General features: G+C 37.1%; 1 protein-coding gene across 1 annotated transcript in view; it reads left to right on the forward strand.

Moving 5' to 3' along the window:
* The window catches only part of Pus10 (pseudouridylate synthase 10), a 92,283-nt gene that overhangs the window by 40,552 nt on the left and 30,111 nt on the right, over nt 1–21,620 (forward strand). The window contains exons 4-5 of the mRNA XM_004636211.2: nt 16,841–16,875; nt 19,510–19,621. Coding sequence (XP_004636268.1) covers nt 16,841–16,875; nt 19,510–19,621 — 147 coding nt within the window. The remainder of the gene's footprint in view (nt 1–16,840; nt 16,876–19,509; nt 19,622–21,620) is intronic.

The following is a 21,620-nucleotide window of genomic DNA, read 5'->3' on the forward strand; positions in this document are numbered from 1 at the left end:
TTGTATTTAGTACAGAGTATACAGGGTTTCACTACGTAGATCAGACTCATAGTGATCCTTCTATTTACAGCCTCCCAAATGCTGGGATTACAGGCACATGCCACCATGCCCAGTCTCCGTTGCCATCTCAGTGCACCCTGGGGGCAGGCCCAGCATGGCAGGCCTGGGGATTGAACCCCCTGACCCCTGAGTCTATCTAAGCAGGTGCTTTAATCCGCTGAGCAATTTGGCCAGCTGTCTTTGTTGTAAATATTACATGAAGGTATCTTAGGATAGTGGCCAGATTTAAACTAGACAGATTTTAAGAGCAAACACCCCTGCCTTCGCCCTCCCTAGTATCTTGTACTTTATTATTGGGTGTGTGGATAGATGTGCCTTTGTCATTTGCCTTTGTCTCGCACATCTTTGGATAAGCATTTGTAGCTAGAAATGAGTACACTGCATATGCTATTCCATTCACAGGATCATCATAAAAGTTAATAAAGATCACGGTTTTTGAACTTTTAGACTGACAGTAGAACTGAAAGTTTGAGGGGGAAAGCTTAAGGAAATCCCCTTTTTTAATTTCATGTGCTTTACAAAGCAACTTTTTTTTTTTTTTTTTTTTTTTGGTGGAACCGGGGATTGAACTCAGGCCCAGGTGCTTGCCAGGGAAGCACTTATTCCACTGAGCCATCTCCCCAGCCTGCAACTATTTTTTGATACTGAAATACATTTTATTAATAATGTTGAGATAAACATGCCAATTTCAATACAAAAATGTTTTCAACTTGAAAATCATTACACTAAAACGTATCTGAAAATTTTATTCACAACTTACCACAGTTTACAGACCATTTAATTAATATTTTCTCTACTTATCCCTCCTTTTCATCCTACTGCATGTCTTACAACTCTCTGTCAAACTGACGACTACAGACACCTTGTCTCAGTGCTGTCTAAAGTCTTACACATCTAGAAGGCTTTGGTTGACTACTGCTAGTATCTATGGAAGAGCTGGAAGGAGGATCCTGGCTGGTAGAGGGCAGATCTGACTTATTATGAAGAAGAGCACAGGCTCTTCTTCCTGCTGGCTGTCAGTTTCTAGGCCTGCTTCTGAATTAATACCTTCAGATTCCAAAGCAACTTAATTTGAAATTATTACATAGAATTAGAAGACCTGCATTATAAAAAGTTACCATTTTTTTATAGACTCTGTCATTTAAGCCTCCAATTATAACAAGCCTCATTTTGTCTTATACATAGGAAACAACCAGCAAAAGGACATTTAATGTGCCCCAAATCACTTGTTGCTAGGTAACAATGGGTTGTTCTTTTGTCTTAGAGTTCCTTCTCCAGGATATTTTATGACTCCCTTCCCATCTGACACTACTTTGGTCAGGTCCTTGAAAAAAGGGGATGATGGGCATAAACCTTAACAAACCGAAAGAGTTCATCCATTTATATTGGGAAGATTTTGTTTGAAGGATAGATTTATTTACTAAAAGACTCAAATATTAATACCTTGGCATATAACCTATTTTTTGCATTACAATAAAATTGACAGACTGGAGGAAGGTTTTTACAAATGAAACCATGATACAGTGAAAGGGTTGTGTGTGTATTTTATGTTTTATAAATGATTCGTTTTGTCACCATAATTCACTATAGCTAGTTATTGCGGTTATGGGAAATGAGGTCTATGTTCAAAGAATTGGCTAATTATTCTCTTTGATTGGTGAAAGCGTAGAATATTTTGAAACAGGTGGTACTTTAATACCTTCAAATGTATGCATCATCCAGGGATATAGCTCAGCGGCTTAAGAACCTGCCTGGCAAGCGCTGGGTCCCGAGTTTGATTCCTGGTAACGAAAAAATAAAAGTAAAATAAAAACAATAAATTAACATACTCTTTCTGGACCCACCAAGCAGGCGTGGGGGAAAGGCCTCCTAGATGGGAGGGACATGGCAGCGGTCCCCTCGTCCTTGGCCACCTCTAGCCCTGCTGACTCGCCGGTGTGCATGTAAGGGACCTCCACCACCTCGGCCAGCTGAAAAGCTGCTGCCACCCCGAGGTGTGGGCTACTATGCTCTCCCTGGGCCACCGGCTCTACTCCTGCTGCTCTGAGCCTCTTCAGTGTTAAACTGAAAGAGAAGTAAAATTCAACAAAAACTTACTATGTGTGAAGTTCTTTCTTAAAAATAAGAAAAAAGTGATTACTGAATTATGGATCAGAGCAAGTGGAATTCAATTGTGGGATTTCCCCCGGGAGTAGAGCAACTTGAAGAGTTTGAAGGAGTTGGCAGAGGAGACGGGAATGTGACCCAGGCAGGGAAAGTTGGATGATATCGAGCTCTTCTAAGTGCCTTTTCCAGACTGACACGTTTGGATGACTTTACTTGTGGAAAAAATAGGGTCTGGCTTCTCTGCAGTTTTCAAGGCACGTAATCCCTGTATTAGGTAGGCTGAGGCAGGAGGATTGCCACAAGCTTGAGGTCAGCCTGGGCTACACAATGAATTCAAGGCCAGCCTGAAGTACTAGTCAGACCCTGTCTCAAAAACACAAAAGCCAGACAAGGAAAGTTGCGGTCACTGGATCCAGAGCCGCCACCGCCCGTGGGATTCCTGCACAATACCATCGGAAAAGACCTTCAAGCAACACCGTACCTGTACCTTTGAACAAAGAATAGAAAACCTCCGGCTCATGCGAGAGCAGCATCCCACCAAGAGCCCGGTGGTCATAGAGCAATACAAGGGCGAGAAGCAGCTGCCTGTCCTGGACAGAACCAAGCTCCTGGACCTTGACAGGTTGATACGAGCAAGCTCATCAAGGTCGTCAGGCGGCACCTGCAGCTCAACGCCAACCAGGCCTTCTTCCTGCCAGTGAACGGCCACAGCACGGTGAGTGTGTGGAGAGCGAGAAGGACCGGGATGGCTTCCGGTACATGGCTGGCGTGTGCCTCCCAGGAGAGCTGGGGCGGTGGCTGTCCGTGTGCGCCTAGAAGAGTGCCCAGAAGTCCTGAGCCCTTGCCGAGGAGAGGAAGGGATTCTACAACCGAGAAGATTCAGCTCCCGTAGTCAGGTTGTCGGGACAGTCTTGTTCCCACCTAGGAGTTTCTGGAAGTTGTTTTTGTATTTCTTGCAGAAAAACTGAGTTCCAGCGAGCATACTCAGTTTCAGAAAGTGCTATTATTTAACCTCAGCTATCTTGTTTCAACGTTTAGAAGTTTAAAAACAAAATACTTTGCAACCAAAAAAAGAAAGAAAGAAAGAAAGAAAGAACCCCCCCCCAACAAAAACCAGCAAAACTAGAAATAAACAAAACATTCCATTGAAAAAATACTCTTTCATTCAAATTTTAACTTGAAAATTAGCAGTATCTTTTTTAAAATTTATTTTTATTGAGAAATAAATATGAATGAGACAGTTTCACAGATGATTAATAGGACAATTTTGATAATCAATACACTGTACATTGTTATCTTCATAGTGGTTATCCATAGTACAAGAAGCAGAGAGGATATTCTGTCCAAACACTGTTAGTACACCTCTTTCTTCTCATTGAATTAAGCGAAAGTAACTGTAAATTTATCCTATTTTGTATATATAAATACAAAATGATCTTTCCTTTGTATCCTTTTTTTTTTGTCCTGTCAGAGGTGAATATTCTATTGGCATCTAAATACTATAGGTGTTTGAATTCAACTAAACAATCTAACACTGTCTAGCAGTCTATAATATTAGTGGGTTATCCTCAGAAGTTTTTGACTTGAGCCTTTTACAGCTCATCGTATTAATATGGATTTACTTTATATACCTCATTTTTATACTTTTCTGCTGGATGGTTAAGACCAAGATATAGCAAGACCTATATAACAAGAAATGTAACTTTTGTATCTGATAAGGTCAGCCAAGTACTCTCAGGATTTATCCTGTAGCCCTGTACTGCCCTTCGTACATCATTTTGTCAGTGTCTGACATGAGGATGAGTCAGGGCCATTGCTTGACCAATTTGCTCTCTGTGAAAGCTTGAGAAAATGTTTTTTCTCTCCATGTGACTCTCCCCAGGCTCACTTTACATCACCAAACACATTCCTCTGTAGCTCCATAATCTTCTTGATCAGAAAATTTGGAGCACAACTGAGTTACTTGTTGTTACAGTACAGGTTCTCCTATGTCCCGAGTCTTCACTGACCTTGAAAAGCTAGGGCCAAAATGTTGGCTAACCATGCTGCCCTTCCTTTTCTCGAATTTTGATCTTCTAACTTAGGTTGTTAACCCTCCAGTAGAGAAGCTAATTATTAACCTGCAATGTATGCAGTTCGATTTACCCTATCTGTCTAAATATCAAACATTTTGGTATATTATGGAACAGGTATTTTCCATCTGATATTGATATGTTGAACTTTAAGTCCTTACAGAATATGAAGAAAAAATAATTATATAAAAGTAGAATAAGCATTTACATATTTTTACAAAAAAATTTAGAAACCTAACCATATACAGAATTGTAAGTCCTTATACTAGGGAGACAATACAATATTTACAGATGTGGGTCTGGTTTATTTCACTAATAAGTATATCTTCAAGGGGCATCCACTTAAATATGAAGGCTTCAAGTTTATCATTCTTTATAGCTGAGTAGTACTCCATTATATAAAAGTACCACATCTTTTCAACCATTCCACATGTGACAGGCATCTTGGTTATTTCCAAGATCAGCAGTATCTTTTAGTGAATAGAGAAATCCAAATTTGTAATTAGCACATTAGTTACTGATCTTTTAAAATACATGTGGGAATCCTTTAAAATTATCTTTGTATGTATTTAAAACATGGCTAAAAGTTTAGTTTGTATTATTTGTCTACCCTTTCTAAAGATAAATTTCTTTGGAGGGAGAGGAGGTATTTGATCAGTGCACACTATATGTATATATTGAAATATTGGAATGTCACACTGAACCTCAATATGTACAGTTAATACATGTTAATAAAAACACAGCTAGGCTTGGTGGTGAACATTTGTAAACCCAGCACATGGGAGGCTGAGCAGGAGGATCACTGTGAGTTCAAGGCCAGCCTGAATTATGTAATGAGACTGTCTCACAAAAAAACAAAACGAAGCAAAAAAACAGTCCCCCCACCAAAGAAGATAATTTTTCCTTGACCTTTATTGAAGATATCACACATTCTGAATTATGTATTAGTAGGTACTCTTAATGATTTTTTCCTTTGATTTCTATGATATAAACAAAAGTTCAGGTAACATCTTTGTCGTGAAAGTCGGTTTCTCCTGTAACGATGTTCCATCTTGTGCATGTAGGAAACCTGTCAGACATGGCCCAACCAGAAAAGTCTGAGGCGTTCTCAGGCCAAAGATAGAAACTACTGCCCTTTGCTTCTCATTGCTAAGTATCAAGTAATAGCAAAGCAAGGTTCCTAGAAGCATAATGCATTTAAAGTAAGTTAAGTGCTGGGGCGATAGTTTAGTGGCAAAAGTGCCTGCCTGGCAAGTACAAGGTCCCGAGTTCAATCCCTGGTACCGCAAAAGTAAATTAGATCTCAACCTATGAAATAATATTTAAATTCAGATTCTTCTGACTATATCCTTTTTTTTGTTGTTGTTTTTTTTCCATACTGGAGATTGAACATAGAATTGGGCGAGTGTTCTACCACTAAGCTACGTCTCCAGCCCTTTTTTTTTTTATTATTATTATGTTTTGAATTGAGACAGGGTCTTGCTAAATTGCTTGGGCTGGACTTGGACTTAGTGATCCTCCTATCCAGTCTCAGAGGGGATTTCAGACATGTGCCACCAAGTCTTAGCTAACTACGCCTTCTTGGGTACTGGGACTTGAACTCAGGACTTTACACTTGCCAGGCAGGCACTTAAGCTGCTGAGCTATCTCCCCAGCAACTACACCTTATTAATATGTGCAATTTTTGTGTTTTTATGTATCAGACAATAAATTTGGTTAAGTTCTAATAATATACAAGCAAATATACTACCTCAACACTTTAAAATCTTACGATTTTAATTTCTTGTTTAGTGAATTTATTTGGTAATAAATTGAGATTCATTTTAGCAAATTTAGTGTTATATAAAAGAATTTGGATGATTGTTATGAGTTCATAAAATAATTACTAAATTTCTGAAAAGGATTTACAAGATCACATTGAATTGTTTTCTGGTTTAGATTACAAAACCAGAAATAGTAGTACTTACTAAAAAAGTCAAACAACTCAAATATATAAGTTAAAATCAGTTTTTCTGTCTTCCTCTTTCCTATATTAATTTAATTTAATTTAATTTTATGTTTTGTGTTTAGGACAGGATCTATGGAGTCTCACTACGTAGATCAGACTCACAGTGGTTCTCCTGTTTTCAGCCTCCCAAGTGCTGGGATCACAGGTGTGCGCCACTACACCCAGTTTTATAAAGTTATATTTTAGTGTATCTTTTTTTAGACCTTTTGCCATGCGCATATAAACATATATACTGTGCATTGTTTGGGTTTATTTGGATTTAACCGAACTTACATGTTGTATAAACCTTTTTCTTGTGACAATCTGAGGTGTGCAGTCTCCAATTTTAGAATTTACAGAGCTCATATACAGTTAAGTTAGATTTTCTTAAATCAGTTCAGTGAACCAATTGATGGATAATTAGATCACCTTTGATTTTTATTACAAATAATGTTTGCAAAGAACATTTTCTATGGAGCTATGTATATTTTTCTTATAAATTCTTATAATTGAAAATGCTAGATTGAAGGGAATATGTATTTAAAATTGTGAAAGATATTTAAAAATTGTCTTCTTAAAAAAATGATAGTGATTTATAAGAGGATACTGCAACCTAGTACCTTTGCCAAACTGGGAATTTTTATGGTTTTTTTTTTTTTTTTTTTTTTGAACCTACTAAAAAAGTTACCCAGTTTTAATTTGCAGTTACTTCTTGATGAAGTTTTATGTTTTTTTAATATGTGTACTAGCCATTTGGGTTTTTTCTTTTTTTTTTTTAATCTAATTTAAAAATTGATTAGTAAGAGCTCTTTGAACATAATGGTCATTAATTTTTTACTATTTTATTTTGTCCAGCCTATCATTTGTCATTTACCTTTGTTTATGGCAAGTGAACAAATAAAAAATTCTAATTTTTTTTTTTTAAATTCAGCTTACACAGAAGAGATGATTCATTGTACATGCTTTACACTCAGCCAAAAGCGAGAACAGAAGTGGTCCAGAATGCCACAGGTCCAGGGCAAAAAACCAGGGGACTGCTTAGTTTGAACCAGGGGGATCTCTCTGAGGTGGTCTTGGCGATCAGATGGAAGTGATGTCCTAATCTATTGAGACATTTGGACAGCATGCTGTCCAAAACTGTACCAGCATTCTCAGCCTCCAGCATTCTTTATTTCTGCTCCTTTGGCCTCCAGAGGTGTACGAGCTCTTGTACTTGGACCTCTGTCTCATCTTTGTCCTTTTACGCTTCAGTCTGCACACTTACCTCTTCCACCACTTGACTGTCATGGCTTTGAGCTTTCTGCTGGGAAAGACAAGGACATTACAGTTAATTTCTTAGAGTGATGGCTAACTGGAGGCCAGATGTTAATGGATTGTACAGGGAATGTGAACCTAAACATTTCTAATTTTTTTTTTTTTTTTTTTGCGGAACCAAGGATTGAACTTGCCCTTGCGCTTGTCAGGGAAGTGCTTATTCTACTGAGCTATCTCCCCAGCCCCAACATTTCTACTTTTAATGGAAATTTTATCCAGTAACAAATTTCTCCATATTCCTTTAGTTCTTTGTTTAGATCTTTCATATTTATTCCTGTTTGCTTGGTCTCTGTGTCTGTTTTCATTTTTATTTTATTTATTTGTGTGGGTGTGGCCAGTTCAGCCCACCAGGGGGCGGGGCTGGCTGGCATGTGGTGCTGGGGGATTGAACCGCGGTCCATGTGCTTTGCTAAGCTTGTTCAAAGTAGGTGCTTTAGACCACTGAGCCATCTCCCCAGCCCTGTTTTCATTTTTAATCTTTGTTGAAACTTAGGACTTTTACTTTTGTGAAATATTTTGTGTTGGTTATTAGGAAAGTATTTTACGTATATTTATGTGTTTAATACTTTAAGTGATTAAGGTACTGATTTTTTTCTTTTATTTTTTTGGTGAGACAGGATTTTGCTGTACAGTTTAGCTAGAAATTCCTTGCTGTCCTTGGAAGCATTTTGTTTTTCTAATTTCTCAGGATTGAACCCAGGACTGTATGCATGCTAAGAGTATACTCTGCCACTAAGTAGACTCCCCTTTCCTTCCTTTAAAATTTTTATATCGAGTCAGGGTCTCCTTAAATTGCCCAAGCTGGTCTTGAATTTGCAATCCTCTTGTGTTAGCCTTCGAGTATCTAGGATTACAGGTGTGTGCTACCATGCCTGGTAAAAGCATTTTTTAAAAAGTAAAAAAATTGTTCTTTCCTTTCTTATTTTCTCAAGAGTACACAGTGGAGTTTTATAGAGGCTACATGATGTGTGCTATCATAGCAAGTTGAATATAGAAGTAGATATGAAAATTCAGCTACATTGAAGAGATGTGCAAAAATGTACCACAATGCTACCTTTTCCCAAATTAATTTTATTTTTTCCCAAATTAATTTTAAATCTTTTAGTGAAATATTCTACTATACATTATTTATATTCGTGTATAAACCTATGTAAATATGTGCATCTTAAGTTTTACATATTTATTGTGTGGTTGTTTGTGAACATAACTGTACCTTGGTTGCGAGCACTGGCTTACTTGGTGTTTGAGGTCCTTCTTGTGGCAGATTTTGCCCATAGGTCTAGTTTCTAGAGGTGCTTTAGATGTGTGAACTAGGGGTCTTCTGATAATAGGCCTGGGGGAAAGGCATAGAGTTCTCTGGACATAGGCAGAAAGGCCCTGGGGGCCTTCTCCAGGGGTGTCACTGTTCTAAGTCAGCCTGGTCTTGTGATGATTGCACTGGATTGCTTGAAACCCGTATTGTCCCCATGGCAGAAATTTGGAGATGCCCTTAGCTGAGGCTTCTCCGTAGAAGGCCTGGCCACCAAGAATGAGTAGTGAGGGTACTAGTTCTGTAAAATCAAATTCAAGGAGGAAGTACATTTGAACTTCTCAGCCTCATCTGGTTGACAACAGATGTTCATTGAGCCACCTTGCTTCACTGATGTGCATCTAGGGTTACCTGCCATTTACCAGTCTCCTCTCATGATCATATCACACTGTAGAATAAGATAGGCCTGTTTTTTATTTTTTCTTTTCCAGAAGCTTTCATGTATTTCAGGTGTTCTGTCTATTCTGCTCCTCTTCCCTACCTTTGCTCCCACTCCAACTACTTGTGGAATTTCCTGTTGTAACTATTGTCAATCAAATCCTTCAGTGCAAATATCAGCATCCACAGTGTTGAAGATTTAATGAAAATTCTCAAGACTTATTTTGGGAACTAGGTTAATAGCCTAATTTGACCCTGCAGATTTATTCTATCACTGGTGCTCTGTCCTTTTTCCCCCTCATGCCCTAAAAGACTTTATTGGTTTTTATTGCCAAAGTAATGGGAAAACCTAGATTGAAAAAAATCTCTTCTTTTGTGAGACATTTTCTTTTTCTTAATCCTTCAGGGAAGGATAATATAGAGGATTTTTGGTAAGTTTGTTTTTTATTTTAACAAGGCTAACATAGGGGCCGGGGAGATGGCTCAATAGGATAAGCGCTTGACTGGCACATGCAAGGATCTGAGTTCAATCCCCGGTTCCGCCAAAAAACAAAACAACAAAAAAAGGCTAACATAAATTTTATTCATCAGAAAATGCACCCAAATTTAGTCTTTACAGTCATTTCATGACAGAACTGACATCAGAGACGTTGGGGAGAAGAAGAGTGGGATTGAAGTGGGGTAATGGTGATGAGGAGATGGTGTTAGAGAGGAGCTTTCTCCTTAGCTAAGTGGTAGAGTCAAGCAGTGCTTATAGAATAGTCTCCTTCCCTCTCTCACAACTTCACCTTTCTTCCACAGCACACCTGAAACACAGGTGTGGAGTGGCCCTGGCAAGGGTAGCAATCTGTGAGGTGTGAGGAGGAAGAGAGGAAGGAAATCTTAGCTGCCTTGGGAGGAAAGAGGGAAGAAGAGTTTCTCTTGTAACTACTTCCTTATTGAGTCTTGTCCCCACTGGCTGTCGGTGTGCAAGAAAAACCTAAGATACATACGAGTATATGTATGTGTGTTGGGAGATGGCTGGGACACACAACTGCTGTCATTTCTCTATGGGGACAAGTCTGTACTTATATTGTCTTTTAGGTAAGTTCAAGAAGTGTATAGGATTCACAAGGCTTTAGAGTTGGACGGACTCTAGTGGTAATTTAGGTACTCCAGTATGATGGCTGCCACTGCGTTCTGCCAGTTGGTGTCCTCATTACTGAAGTTGCCTACTCCACTGTGTCCTCAGCAGCTCTGCTGTAACATTAGGGTTTTTTTTTTAATTTTAGGGAAGGGTCTACAAGGTGTTCAGGGTCTCACTACTAGATTGGACTCATAGTGATCCCCCTGTTTAGAGCCTCCCAAGAGCTAGGATTAGAGGTGCACGACACCATGCCATTTCAATTGTCTCAGCGCCCCCTGGAGGGCGGGGCTGGCACGGCAGGCTCCGGGGATCGAACCCCTGGGCCCTGTACCTGCTTGTAGGCACTTTAATCCGCTGAGCGATTTGGCTGGCCCTGTTCTTTGTTTTTTATTTTATGGAAAAAATAAAATTTCATGACAAACTAATGGAATAATAGTAATTAATACATTGCATATTGTTATCTTCAAAGTAGTTATCAGAGTAAAGTTATGGGCATAAACATTTTACCAAGCAATTAAATTAGCACAAACCTTTCTTGTCAGTGAACTAAGAAGAGCTAGTAGTCTTGTACTTTTTTCTTTTCCTTTCCTTCCTTTCCCCTTTCCCACACCCTAGTTCCTCTTTCTTTTTGAACAATTTCTTCCTATTTCACAATATCTGTTGTGCATTTTGGTCCTTATTTACTCTTTCAGTTTCTCACACCAACATATTAGTTCTTGCTTGAATCATGGCTTTAGTTTCCAAATGTTTTCATTTTTCCCATTTCCCATGTTCTCTAACTCATCTAGAGTGAGCATCCTGAAAACAAGTAATAGTCATGCTGCTCCACTGCTTACAATACTTTTGTGGCACCATGTTGAAGTGTAAAATCTAAACCATCAGTATGAGTTTGGTTATTTTATGATCTAAGTTCCTGCTTCCTCCTTTACATTCTGCAGCCTCTCATCTGAGATGTTTTGGGACAAGAACCTGCCCAGAACTCTCTGGCCTTTGTCCCTGCAGTTTTCTGTGTTTGAAATATACTTTCCCTACTTCTATACCCCACCAATCCTAAATAGCTGATACTTCAAAACTCAGATTAGCTGTCACTTTCTCCTGTAAGATTGAGCTGAAGATACTTTATGTGTCTCTTCCAGGTGTATCCCTGTCATGGTCCCTACCACTCTGCATTTGGGTTATTTTCATTAATGTTATTAATTAGCTAATGCTATTGATGTTTATTTTTATTTTACTTCCTTTTTTCTTAGTTCATGGGTTCACTCATGTATAGACTGGTTTTTCAATCTCGATATTCTCATAAAAGCTCTAGCTCTTAATTAATGAAGGAAAGCTCTGAAGTAATGAAGTGCTGAATCCCTTTTAGGGTAGAAAAACCCTTTTAAGTGATTATACAATATTTAGAAAGACAGAGCTTGCCTTTTAGCCAAGTGTTTGTTTTCCTTTTCAGGAGTTACATTTTAAAAAATTGTATAATAATGATCATAGTGTGCTGGGTGTGGTGGTACATGCCTGTAATCTCAGCACTCAGGAGGCTGAGGCAGGAGGATTGGTTTGAGTTCAAGGCCAGCCTGAAATACGTAGCAAGACCTTCTCTCTTTAAAAAAAAAATTATATTATGACTTGATGAGTTTAAGGGTCAAATTTAAAACCAGTTTCTTTTCTGTGCTGTCATGGAACTTTGTTTTATATATATAAATATATAATATATAATATTTCTAGACTTTTCTTTTTCATAACATAGACATTGAACCCAGGGCATTTGCCTGAGTTACTCCCCAGCCCGTATTTTCTTTTTTATATTTTGAGATAGGATCTCCTTAAATTGCTAAGTTGCCCAGGCTGGGATTGAACTCTTGATCATCCTTTCTCTCAGTTTCCCAGAGTGCTGGGATTATAGGCATGTACCATCTCTTTTTCTCTTTCTTTACTGCTTCCTCTCCTTTCTCCCCTTCCTCCATCTCTCCCTTCCTTCCCTCCTTTTTCTTTATTATCCTCTTTAGGTTTTTTTTGTTTTGTTTTGTTTTGTATTTTGTTTTTTTGAGCTAGAGTCTTGTTATGTTGTGCAAAGGAGGCCTGGAGCTCACAGTCCTCCCACCTCATCCTGTGGAGCAGCAAGCACTACCATGCCCAGCTGCCAAATGTGATACTTCTTATATTAAATGGTTTCAGTCTTTGGGTTCATGTCCTAGTTTGAGACTCAGAAGTTTCTCAACTTTCCAATTTCATCTCTGATCACTGAACCCCTACTCTCTCCTATGCACATACATTTGCACCCTACTTCAACTTGACTGAATTGCAGTTCCCCAGCATGCCAGCAGCCTGCTGGTGTGTTTGAGCAGGGAGCCTGCAGAGGATTTAGGAAGGAAAAACCCTTTAGCAAGTCTCAGGTACTGAAGACATGATTTAATTTCACATTACACATGATTATCTGGTTTCCCTTGGCAACCTCTAGTGCTGCCCTACTTTATAATAGAGGATGGCAGGATGCATTGCACACTGGATGACATCATCTGGAAGTGAACGTAGAGAACAGAGTTTGCCTATAAAAGACCAAAAGGTCACTAAAGGACAGGAGTCTCTTTAAAAAGAAACTAGAAGGGGCTGGTGAGATGGCTCAGTGGTCTAAAGCACCTACTTGGAGCAAGCTAAGCTAAGCAAAACACAGAGACCACGGTTCAATCCCCCAGCACCACATGCCAGCCAGCCCCGCCCCCTGGTGGGCTGGTCAGGCCACACACACTCTAAATAAATAAATAAATAAATATTAAAAAAAAAACATAAATTTCAAAAAAAAAAAAAATAAAAAAATAAAAAGAAACTAGAAGGGCCGGTGGGATAGCTCAGCAGACTAAGTACTTGCTTAGGTAAGCGCCGTGCCAAGTCCACCCCGGGTGCGCTGAACTGGCAATAGAGTCCAGGCATGGTGGCGCATGTCTGTAATCCCAGCACTAGGGAGGCAGAAATCAGGAGGATCACTACAAGTCTGAGCTGCGTAGTGAGACCCAACACACACACACACACACACACACACACCCTTAAAAAAATAAAAAGAAACTAAATAGTTCTCTGTAGCTCAGATTTTATTGATGAAGATTATAAATCTACCTACAACAATTTGGGGATAAAAGGAATGGAACAAAATCCTATACATGTTTTATGGGATAAATCTAAATTTTTCTTATTGCAAATTATAGATGATTTTTTATTACAACAACCATAATAGTTACCATTTATTAAATATATGTCAGGAATCTTACTTGGTTCCTTACATATGTGATTTCATTAAATTCTTATATCTCATGAATAACCACTTCGAAGACAATATGCAATGTATTAATTATTGAAACTGTCCTACTAATCAGTTTTGAAACTCTCATTGCTATTTGTTTCTCAATAAAATTAATAAAAATAAAATAAAAGCCCATGAACATGGAAAAAAAAAAATGAAGGAACCCTTCACACAGTATTTCAGTTTTTCAAAACTCTGGGAACTCTCACAAGTACGCTGTCCTCACATAAGATTGCCTAACTAGTTGCTTAGTAAAGTGCTTTCAGCCCTTAAAGAAAAAAATAAATAAAAATAAATTCTTTTATCTCTAAAGAAGTATTAATATTCCTGTCTAGGTGATGTTTATTGATCGCCTAAAATATAAGGCTGAGAGAAGGGTAAAACAGTATGAGCTTTGTGACCTAAAAATCATATGTTTCAATAGCATTTATTATAAAATAATATACTAACTAATGCCCATTAATACTTGTTTGTTTGTTTGTTTGTGGACAGGATCTTGCAGTGTAGCTCAGGCTGGCCTTGAACTTGCTGTGTAGCCCAGGCTGGCCTTGACCTCGTGGCAATCTTGCCTCAGCCTCCAGAGTGCCACCATGACCATCCAAAAAGGCTTACATTATAGTAATTTTGGTGTAACTCTCATTTTTCACATTAGGAAATTGAGACCCAGAGATTAGTGAAGCTTGAAGCTAACTTGTAGTTATTTTCTGACTTCTAGTAATTTGTGGATTATACTATTTCCTTACAATTTGAAATTGGACTTGAATAACTGGGAGGAGAAAAGGAAGAAATCATGTAGTGCATTGAATGGTGTTAGGCTGAGCTGGCAGACATAGTAAACAAATCAAGCATTTGGAGTAGTTTTTACATAGTGATTAATTTGTTCCACTTGGCTCAAATCTGAACATACTAATACACCTAATGCTTCTGAATGATCATAAGTCTTTGGATGTGTTTAGTACCCTACTGATCATTTGAAGGAACTCTTGTTTATTGAAAAGGAAAAGGTGCTGCATATACCATACATATACACACTCTGCTGAAAAAAATGTATACTACAGAAAAAAACTGATACAGATACTTTAATACTAAATTGATGAAGAGATCATGAGATGAATGTAAGTTACTGTTGGCTTCTATAATTACAAGCAGTGAGTGAAGTGGTGCCTGTTAACTTCCAGACAGTTCTCAGTACAGTGAATTGGCTGCTTGGGTAATCTTGGTCATTGAGATTGCTGCCCATGCATTTTCAGTTTCTTCTCTAAAGGCCAACAGTGCAGTGGGTTTTCTAGGATATGTGGCATCATCTAGGGTCCTCCATCCTGTAGGGTAATGCCATCTGTTGGCAAAACATCATACTATTTTTCTTTTCCTGACGTGCATACATTTTTTGGTGTACTTTGTATTAAGTTGTGTCTGAAGTGGATGTGAGTGATAATGACTGGCTGTTTTTGTGACATGCAAAAGCAGACATCACATGTGATATTTATTGACTTACATGTGTTGACTTTATTACGTTCACAAAATGTCTTATATTGTGGCAGACACACCATTCTCTTTTTTTTCTGAGCTGAAAACTGCAGGAGCCTAATGGCAAACTGGGAAATCTTAGTGACACGTATTTACTATGGAACATAAAAATTTTATGAGTTTCATAAAACAACTATGATTGTGAATGTGATAATTTTCAGTGTAATTTTTCGTGTGTGTGTGTGTGTGTGTGTGTGTGTGTATTTCTCATACTGGGGGGTTGAACCCAGGACCTTGACACTGAGCTACATTTAAAAAAAAAAATGTATTTGGTACATGGGTCTCACTATTGCAGCTCAGACTTGTAGTGATCCTCCTGTTTTCAGCCTACCAAGTGCTGGGATTACAGGAGTGCACTACCATGCCCAGACTTGGTTGCCAGCTCAGCATGTCCAAGGTGGGGTCAGCATGGCATGTGGCACCAGGGATCAAACCCCAGTCCCTGTGCTTGCCTAAGAAGGCATTTAATCCGCTCAGCTATCTCTCTGGCCCTTGAGCTACATTTTTGACCTTTAATTTTTTTTGTTTGTTTGCTTTGAGACAGGGTCTAAGTTACTAAGTTAACCAAGTCCAGTTAGAACTTGTAGTTCTCTTGCCTCAGCTTCTCAAGATTGTGGGATTAGAGGCATGTGCCATTATGCCAGGCTAGTTTTTTATTAATCCTTTGCAGAATGTTTTCTCTAAAATAGTATGAGAATTTTCAAATATATAGAAAAGGTGAAGAATTGTCAATGAATGCCATAACCCACTTAGATCCTATGATGGTTACTACACATACACACACACACACACACACACACATATGTTTTTTTGTTTTTTTGTTTTTTTTGTTTTTTTTTTAGATAGGGTCTCACTATGTGGTTCAGGTTAGACTAGAACTCATTATGTAGTATAGCCTGGGCTCTAACTTGCACTGATCTTCTTGCCTCATCCTCCCAAGTGCTGGGATTATAGGCATGTGCCACTATGCCCCACTGTTACTACTTTTCTATATTTACTGTATCTAGCCATCCATTTATTCATCCACCCATGACTGTATCTTAGCTTTTGTTGTATTTCAGGGTGAGCTGCACATATTTTACATTTAACTCTTGAGCACAGAAGTGTGAATATTGTGAATCAAGTAGAGTTAAAAATAGTATCTCTATTGAAAAACAAAAACAAAAAACTGCTGGTCGTGGTGGCTCATGCCTGCAATCCTAGCAGTTGGAAGGCTGAGGCAGGAGGCGTGCTGTGAGTTTGAGGACAGCATGGAATACATAGAGAGACCTTGACTCAGAAACAAGAACAAAAAACCCAAAACAGGAGCCTTCAATTCTGTGTTGTGGGGTCTATGCATCAAGTCACTGTGGGCTTTCCCCCATGAAATAATAAGATATTTAAAGAAAAAATATAAGCCACCCATACCTCACTGATGAGAACTAGAAATCTATAGCAAGAAGGGGGATACCCTGTTGAATTCCTGGCCATAGCAAGAGAGCATTGCAAAGTGAAATCTTACCTTATTTCTTATTCTAAATGAGACTGAGGTCACTGCAGCATTTCCAAACTCAAATGAGGGGGGTTTGATTAGCAAATTAGTTAAGCACTTTGGTAATGATATTGGAACTTAATTTTACTGAACATTTCTCCTCTTTTCTTTCCTTTTTGGCTGTGACTGAATTGCCTATAGCATGCAGCATGGTTGCTGGTAAAACAGGAAATGGGGTAAGTAATTTTGGTAGGGAGTTTTCACTACCATTTAAATATGTTGCCTGATTCCTAAAGTACTTTTACTACTAGTCTCTCCTTTCTTAGCATGAATTCACTAGCTCCAAGAGAAATAATTTTATTGTATAAATCTAGGGTGTCAGATTTATTCAGTTAGCTTACTTGCATAGTGTATTAATGGTTTGTTGAAATGAATTGTTTTATATGTGTAGATTTAATGTAAAAAAAAAAAAAAAAAAAAGAAGAAGAAGAAGAAATAAAAAGGCCAGGGGGATGACTCAGTAGAATAAGTGCTTTCCTGGCAAGGTCAAAGGCCTGGGTTCAATCCCCTGCTCCTCCAAAAAATAAAAATAAAAAAGAAATAGATTTAATGTGACTATAAGTACATACTTTGTATGCAGTAAGCATTGTATAATGAATTTTGGGAATTGCCTTAAAATAATAAGTTATACATTGGTCTTCAAAACTAAATTATTAATCTAGGCCATAAATATAAAGTTTAAAATTTTAGTTAAGGTAGAACAACAGTGAGTTTATATACAGATACAACTCACTGAAAACATAAAATTTATAGTCCTTCATCTGAAACCCTTGAGGCCAGATGTCTTTTGGAGTTTAGAGTTTTTGGATTTTAGGAATATAGTATGATGTTAACTATCATAGGTAGCACACTTCTTTTTCGGTGTGCTACCATATACCAACCATATAAATATTTCTATAATGAAACTTAATATTCACACTAAGTTTGGTAAACAAAGTAAATAGCTTCCTGTATTCATACTAAAATTTGGTAGCAACCAAGATTTTCCAAAAACATTAATTTTCCAGACCTTTTGGATTTTGAAACTTAAAATTCTATAACATAAAAAGGACCATGCCAGGTGTGGTGGTGCATGTTTGTAATTCCAGTACTTGGGAGACTAGAGCAGGAGGATTTCTATGAGTTCAAGACTAATCTACATTACATAGTGATTTCAAGGTGAGCCTGAACTACAACCATGTCTCAAAAAGTTAAAAAACATAAAAGGGCTGAATGATTGTTGGAGTTTTCTGTAAATTCTAGAGAGAAAAGTTAGAATCTCATACTTGGTTAAGGAGTTCATGGTAAAAGTAATTTGTGTTTTGTTTGTCTGAATTTGATGTCTGCACTTTTAGAATCATAATGATAATGACATTTATCAATGGTATGGGGTTAGCTAGGTTTTATTAGTCACAAAAGTTTACAATTCTGGTGTAATAACAAAATTTGCTCCTCTGTTTTTAGAAATTTGTTATCATAGTGAGAGCATGCCATTTTCTCAGTGTTTTCACCTTGCATCCTTGTTGCTTGTGAGTTCCTTTCCCTTCTATAACTATAACCCCAAAGCATGTGAAAGCACATTTGTAATCAGTTACATTCTCAGCCAGGTACCAAATGGGAGGATGAACTACCTTTTCGTTTGTATTTTGAAAGTTTCTAGTTTTTATATATTTTTTCCAGATCATTAATTTGATCATTAATTGCTTTTTTGTTTTCTAACTTAAATTAGTAGTATCTTTAGTCTCGCATAATTATATTAAAATAGATATTGCTTATAAATAGTAATTTCTGTCAGTGAAAATGAGACATTAAAAAGCATGATTCAAATTGGGCAAGGGGTACGTGTTTATAATCCTAGCCATTTAGGAAGCTGAAGCAAGAGGATTATAAATGTAAGACTAGTCTGGGCAATTTAGTAAGATCCTGTCAGAAAATAGTGTAAAGAAGGTTGTAGATGTAGCTTAGTGGTAGAGTAGTTGCCCAGCATGGGTAATGCCCAGGGGTCAATCCCTAGTACTTGGGGAAGGAAAGGTGTGTGGAGATTTACAAGTTGACTCTAACATCTTTTTTATTAAAAGTAGCCCTGTAAATAGCCATAAGGCTATTTATTTGGATTATGTGAGCTTGTTAACTTGCTAATAATATCTCAATGTTCTCAACAGAGTAGAGCAGTTTTAGAAATAGCATAGCATGTTTTTCTTTCCTCTTACCTCACTTGCTTTCTCTTACAAACCAAAGCTAGATATGTTAATAAGGACTTCCAAAACCCATGTATTGACTCATAAGTAAATTTTTAAAGAACGGGAAGTATTTATTCAGATATTTATCAGCTGTTACACTAATGAGCATTTCAAAACATTGATGCTTCAGGCTTTGATATTTCTTGCTCATCAGTAAAGGGGGAAAAGGTAGAGCTTTTACATTGATTTCTTGGAAATAAAGCCCATTTTCAGCAAGAGAGATGCAAACATTTAAAACATGGTTATGACTATTGTAATAGACAGTTTTATAGTTGATGAGCTGAAACAGTCATTTCTTTTTCACCTTTCTAGAATATACAAATCTTGGATCTGGCAATTCCAGTTCAAAAAAGCATAGTGTGTTTTTATCATGGAAGCTTAAAAATTGATTTATGTGCCATTAAAAAATACTTTCTTGATTTTACTAGAATATAGGTCCATGAGGTAAGAAATCTTGGTATAATCTATTCTCTGCTTTCTATCTAATGTATTAAATATGACTTATCATAGGCATTCAATTAATTTTTAAATTATTATATTTTAAAGAAAAAGTGAAGTTTTTATATTGGTGAATTGATTTTTGTTATTCAGAAAGCAGAGTTTGTCGCTGGGGAGAAGTGATGTAGTTCAGTTAAAAGAAGCCTACAAATGGATAATGCACCCCTTGTTTTCAGAGGAACTGGGTGTTCCCATCGATGGAAAGGTATTGGATTATGTACATTATTAATTTTATTCTCTGGTTTTATTAGTTTTATTACTTGGCAGAGTTTTGGTTAGCCAAAATAATCCTCTCTTTAAATAATTCAGTGAAGGATTTCTAAGCTTTTAAAGTGTTAATTTCTTTTCTCTTTTCTTTTCCTTCTTTCCTTCCTTTCTATTTTTCTTTTTTTTCTGAGATAAGATCTTACCATGTAGTTCAGACTGGTCTTGAACGCACTATGTAACCCAGGGTGGCCTCAAACTCTTGGCAATCTTTCTGCCTCAGTCTCCTGAGTCCTGGGATTATAGGATTGGACTACCATACCACACACTGGGCAAAATGTTAATTTGAAGTTAAAGTCTCTTTTTTTCCCCTAAGAATTCTTTGTGCTCCAACATATTTATGTATTTAAAAAGTAATGTGTACCCTAATTAATCTTAAAAGCTTAAAAATAGTCTGTGCCCTTAGTATTTAAATTAGAGGGACAGATTTACTGGTACAAAGTGATACACAAATAACTGTGACCCAGTACAGAGTCAGCTCTAGAATATTTAATTTTGTTTTATCTGTGGCTGATCTTATCTTAAAGTACATGGAAGTTCCATATTCAACTACAGTGAAAATGGGTTCCATCTGTCCCACCTTGTTTATAGCTCAAGTCCCTTTTATTACTTGTTTACTTTTAGTCAGATACTATTTTTTAAAAACTAGAATACTTAGCCACATCCTAGTTCCAGAGAACACCTTGCTTCAGTCCCTGAAATGGACTGAATTTCATGGAAGAGCTCAGGTTTCCAGATGTGAAAAATTTGTTAAATCTTAAATTAGATTGTATTTTTTGCGGTACTGGGGATTGAACTTAGGACCTTGCACTTACCAGGCAAGCACTTTTGACCCTTAAATTAGATTTTAATGGTATGTCCTCCTGGCCTGGACATCTTTCTTGAAGGAAATTCCCATGGACAGATACTGTCCTATGCAAGTAAAATCACAGAGCCATTTCCAAAGCCAAGTAGTTAGGTTTTTAACCATTGTAAATTATACATTCTCTTTCTTTCAGATAGCCAGAATAAGCTCTGTCTTTGAAACTGAATGTTAAGAGAATAGAGAATAAAATCTCTTTATAGGTAGTATGAAGAGGAAATGAAGTAATGTGAGTACTTTGGAAATTAGAGAAGACATTAATGCAAAATATTTTTACTTCAAATTTCAGTTTGGAAGCAGAAATAATTTTACATGTTGAATCATTGAGGTCAAAAAAATAGAAAATGAAAGGTGTAATAATATTTTGACACAGGCCAAATGAAGGTTTCTTTAATAAACAGTTGTGCTTCAGTTTAATTTTATTTTATAGATTAGAATAAGAGCCCTCCAATGCTATTTATTATAGTGATTCTAGAGTAACTAATGAGCTTGCTTATAATCCAGAGAATTTACTACATACCAAACTCCTAAATACAGAGCAATAAAAAAGGTAAGTTGTAAAATAGTGACATTTATAGCTTTTTTCTAATGTACAGTTTTGTATATTTTCTGCAGAGAAAAGGTATATTTAGTATAGAGTCTTTTTCTTATCAGAGTATTCATTGTAGCATTTTTTAATAACAGGAATATTTTCTGTAACGTAAATGTATGACAATCCTTAGAACTGAAAGATGTCCATGAAGTAAGATTAAATAAAGCAATTTTCTAAGTCTGCTTAACTCCTCAAAAAGTACATATATGTTTAAATTCTTAAAAATGGTTAGAAACCCACCAAATTGTTAGTTCTACCTTGGTGGAATGAGATTGAAAATCCATCCTGTATTTGATTATTTTATAATTTATAGGTACTAGTTTCTTTTTTTTTTAAAGTAAGATCTCCCTTTTAAAACTAAAATTTTTTCCCATAATTTTATTGAGAGACAAATAGTAATGAGACAATTTCAAATCAAATTGGTGGGGCTGGTGAGATGGCTCAGTGGTCTAGAGCACCTACTTAGAACAAGCTTAGCAAAGCACA

Source organism: Octodon degus, unplaced genomic scaffold, assembly GCF_000260255.1.
Source record: "Octodon degus isolate 3935 unplaced genomic scaffold, OctDeg1.0 scaffold00078, whole genome shotgun sequence".
Taxonomy (NCBI): Eukaryota; Metazoa; Chordata; class Mammalia; order Rodentia; family Octodontidae; genus Octodon; species Octodon degus.